The following is a 3,945-nucleotide window of genomic DNA, read 5'->3' as shown; positions in this document are numbered from 1 at the left end:
CCAGAAAACTGGATCCATAGGAGAAGTTTCTGGTTGACCTAAATGACCTCCAATAAAATTGTGCATAGAATTGTGGTGAAATTCCAAATTGTATTTACCAATCGCATTTGGTTCGGTGATATCAGCAAGTCTCCATCGGCTCAGAATATTATTTATGTCTTCAGTAGTTGGTAAGTTACTAATAAAACCACCATTCCTCATCAGGGGACCAGCTGGTGTGCTCCAGTTAGCAAACGGACCACAATTGACAATTCCATTAATATTTCCCAAGAATTTATCCGTCCAGATAATGGAATCTCGAGGATCATCAAGAGAGCTGTCAAGTGTTGGATCCCAATACGGAATTGTTACTCCTGATACCTTTTCATTAAGAGCTTCTTCCATTCTGAGGAAATAAATTAAGAAGAAAAATTATACAATAAATAAAGCGATGAGGATGATGATGATGCTACAAGGACAACGACTACGACGACGGTGATGATGATAAATATTTTGCGGAATAGAATATCGGAGTGTTTCTAATATCAGTAATGAAATGCTTTAAATAATATGATAGCATTGAGGAAAACAGTAAAATATTTCTATGATATCACTGAAATAAATTGTCAAATATAAAGGAATAACGAACATGATTATTTAGGAAGTGACCACTAGAGTTTTGTACTACATACATGAGAAACATTGTCGGTATCCAAATTAGAGTGGCTAATCCGGCAGATGATAAATTAGAATGTAGGGAACAATAACACACAAATCACTTGTTGACCTGTCATTGCTGAGTAACCGGAATATCAAAGATGCAATACTCACATACAAATGCTCTTATCTACCTATATACGAACATATGTTAACAAAGCCATTTGCACACAGACACACAGCCACAGACACACAGCCACAAACACACAGCCACAGACACACACACACACACACACACACACACACACACACACACACACACACACACACACACACACACACACACACACACACACACACACACACACACACACACACTCTTTCTCTCTCTCTCTCTCTCTCTCTCTCTCTCGCTCACGCACACACTTTTGGATACATGTATATTCAATTAAGTACAAATCTGATTAATAAACTCATGTAACTTGCCTCCAAATACAGTTCAATTCACTCAGATCTATTAATATTACAAGTATACTTATACTTGTCTTGCAAGAATTACGAAAGATTTATTAGTAAAGTATCGTATTAAATAATGTTAAGATATTAGAGTAGAAAGAAAAGTAGAAAATGTCGAAAATAATAAATCTCACATGTAAGAGAAAATACTTACATGTTAAGGTAGATTCTGTGCCAAACTAGAAAAGAAGGGCCAGAGTGAGCATTTCTAACCGTGGGACCAGTATGGAGGAAGGCGATCGCATCGTAGACATTTGGAGTCATACTCTAAATAAAAAAATAAAAAAACAGTGGACATCATTAGTTAGCGTAAAGTTACATACATACTTACATACATACATACATACATACATATATTCGTACGTACGTACGTACATGCGTACATGCTTCATAATCTACAAGATCGTCTACTGTAACAACGATAATGTAATTAACTCTTAAACAGTGGGAAAACTTGCATGAATGTGTGTGCCAAATGAGAAGAAAAAAGACAAAAATGATTAATTTTGTTGAGGGTAATTTTTAGGCTTATTTTCACTTAAATAAATACAAAAATTATAACAATTGTTAGACTCGCGCACAATAAAATTTACAATCTCATTATTGAAAAGTTCCGTAAAATATTCACTTTCATTTGATAGTGGCCGTTTCTATGTAAAATTTTTGAAACATCAGTAAAATATCCGATGTTCTCTAATGAAACATCAATTGATGATATTTACCGTTTAAGGTTTAAACTTTATAATTAATTGCTACTTATTATAAATGTTCCACTTTACTTTGGTTTTCAACACCACTGGGACAATCCATGAACATCATACACTCTCGAATTTTATGTGTATATGCGTAAGAATTAATCAACTCGTTGACGTTTTGTAACAAAGTACTGTAAAAGTTTTTCATTAAATTTATTAATTTACTGACATCGAATAAAGACGTCTCTGTTAATGACCTGTTGAAAAAAAAAAAAAAGAATTAAATGATATGAACAAATTTTCGATATGAAAACTTACCGTATCTTGTTTCAACAGATTAATGGCGCGATGAAAATCGTCTCTTTCTTTGGTAGTGAGCATTCTATATTCTTTTCTAATTCCCCTTTGTACTAGAGCATTTGGAATTCCTCCATTATTACTAAAATTCTTTATGTCTGGATAATAGTCACTCCATTTATTTAAACGGGGGTTATTGAATAAAATTTTATCCACACAATATTTCTGTGAAGTTAGCCTTTTGTCCGTAGCAAAATTATTCTTTGAATAATCACCAAAGCATTTTGTAATTTCATTTAAAAACTGGAAACATTCCACACAAACAACTGGCAATATTAGAATTAACACCAAGTACTTCATTTTGTTTTTCTGTAAATAAAATTAAAGTATGAATAAATGAATATTGTAAACTAATATAAATACATTTATTGACAACCATTACAACATGTACAATATTTATGTAACAATTATGCACAAGTGATACTGGATAAGCTATGATTTAATGTAGGTATAACTACAAGTTTTGAACTTTAAACCACGCTGCGAAAAGTATGTATGTATAAGGCGAGTCGTTTCAGCTTCGGTTAGACTGTCTTGTAGTATTAGTTTTGGATGTCTACGCTCTGAAGTCAACTTAGCCTTTCTTCCATTCGGAGTCAATACTAGAGTGAAATCCTTATTTCTCTGTCTCTTTCTTTTTCACGGTATGTATTGTAGAGAGAATGACATACTCTGTGTACAGAGAATAAACCACGGTCTGTTGGTGTATTTAGAATGACACATATTGTAGCTGTATAGGAAGCCAATAGAGTTGCTGCACAATGACCACTGTATTGTGCTACCGAAAATGACAGTGTATTGCAAAGGAGAGAGTGACACAGTGTTGCTGTACAGAGTGTGACATACTGCACTGCTGCATCGAGAATAAGTCAAACATAGAAGGACATGTGATCAACTTTCAGACAAAAAAAATGTAAGTTAAACGGAACTTTTCTTCACTCACCTTTGGTTAATTTGTTCGAAGCGAATTTAGTTTCTCGAATGATAGTTGAGGAACTGCACAAGCGGTATTTATAGGGAACCTGACTACATATCTCTCGTGGTTTTCTTCATATTTATTTATTTATCTATTATTTCATTGTTAGTTATAAAATTCCTTTGCCTTTGTCATTTGCGAATCACGTGAATACATTTAGGAAGAAGAGAAATCAAACAATAGTCTTTTTCAATAAACCTATATCTATTAACCAAGAAAACTAGACAAAGTTTACGAGTCGACTGCCGACTTCCGACTCTTGTGTTTTAATTTTCTCACGATGAATTTTTCTCGTTTGTTTCTTATTGTATTTTGTGTGACATTATTTTTTAATATATGCTTCTTTTTTTTACACATGTATCCAGTGTATTGCTGTGTGACTGCAATTGTATTGTATAACCACATTGCCAAACACGTGTGCTATGCTGTTGGGAGAATTGATAATCTAGGGCTATTTCTTACTTTTACATTGCGGAAGTAGACAAAAATGACATTCCTTAGGAATTTGACATAAAATTCTTGGTTTCAAAACTTGGGCAGGGAATTCAGCTTAAGGTATAGAGAGACAAGATTAAATACCATAAATTCAGTGTTCTACAGTTTCTGCTCTTCCACAGCCCAACTTACTAATTCATCGCCACCAAAAGGATGAAAGATAAAGTCGACCTCGGCGGAGTTTGAATTCAGATTGTAAAGACAGACAAAGTGCCGCTAAGCATTTTGCCGGGCATGCTAAAGAGTCTGTCTGCCATCTCACCACCTTAA

The 3,945-nt window shown here is 34.0% G+C and overlaps 1 protein-coding gene across 1 annotated transcript in view; it reads right to left on the bottom strand.

The window, feature by feature from the left end:
- Positions 1 to 3,267, bottom strand: part of LOC106883990 (uncharacterized) — a 7,076-nt gene extending 3,809 nt beyond the window's left edge. Inside the window, exons 1-4 of the mRNA XM_052966767.1 lie at positions 3,148 to 3,267; positions 2,166 to 2,513; positions 1,307 to 1,419; positions 4 to 385 (exon numbers count right to left, since the gene is read on the bottom strand). Of these exons, the coding sequence (XP_052822727.1) occupies positions 4 to 385; positions 1,307 to 1,419; positions 2,166 to 2,504 (834 nt within the window). The 5' untranslated portion in view covers positions 2,505 to 2,513; positions 3,148 to 3,267. The remainder of the gene's footprint in view (positions 1 to 3; positions 386 to 1,306; positions 1,420 to 2,165; positions 2,514 to 3,147) is intronic.
- Positions 3,268 to 3,945: the final 678 nt, after the last annotated feature.

This window comes from Octopus bimaculoides, chromosome 3, assembly GCF_001194135.2.
Source record: "Octopus bimaculoides isolate UCB-OBI-ISO-001 chromosome 3, ASM119413v2, whole genome shotgun sequence".
Lineage (NCBI taxonomy): Eukaryota > Metazoa > Mollusca > Cephalopoda > Octopoda > Octopodidae > Octopus > Octopus bimaculoides.
Note: the sequence above shows the minus strand (reverse complement) of the source record. Positions and strands in the feature narration are given on the sequence as shown.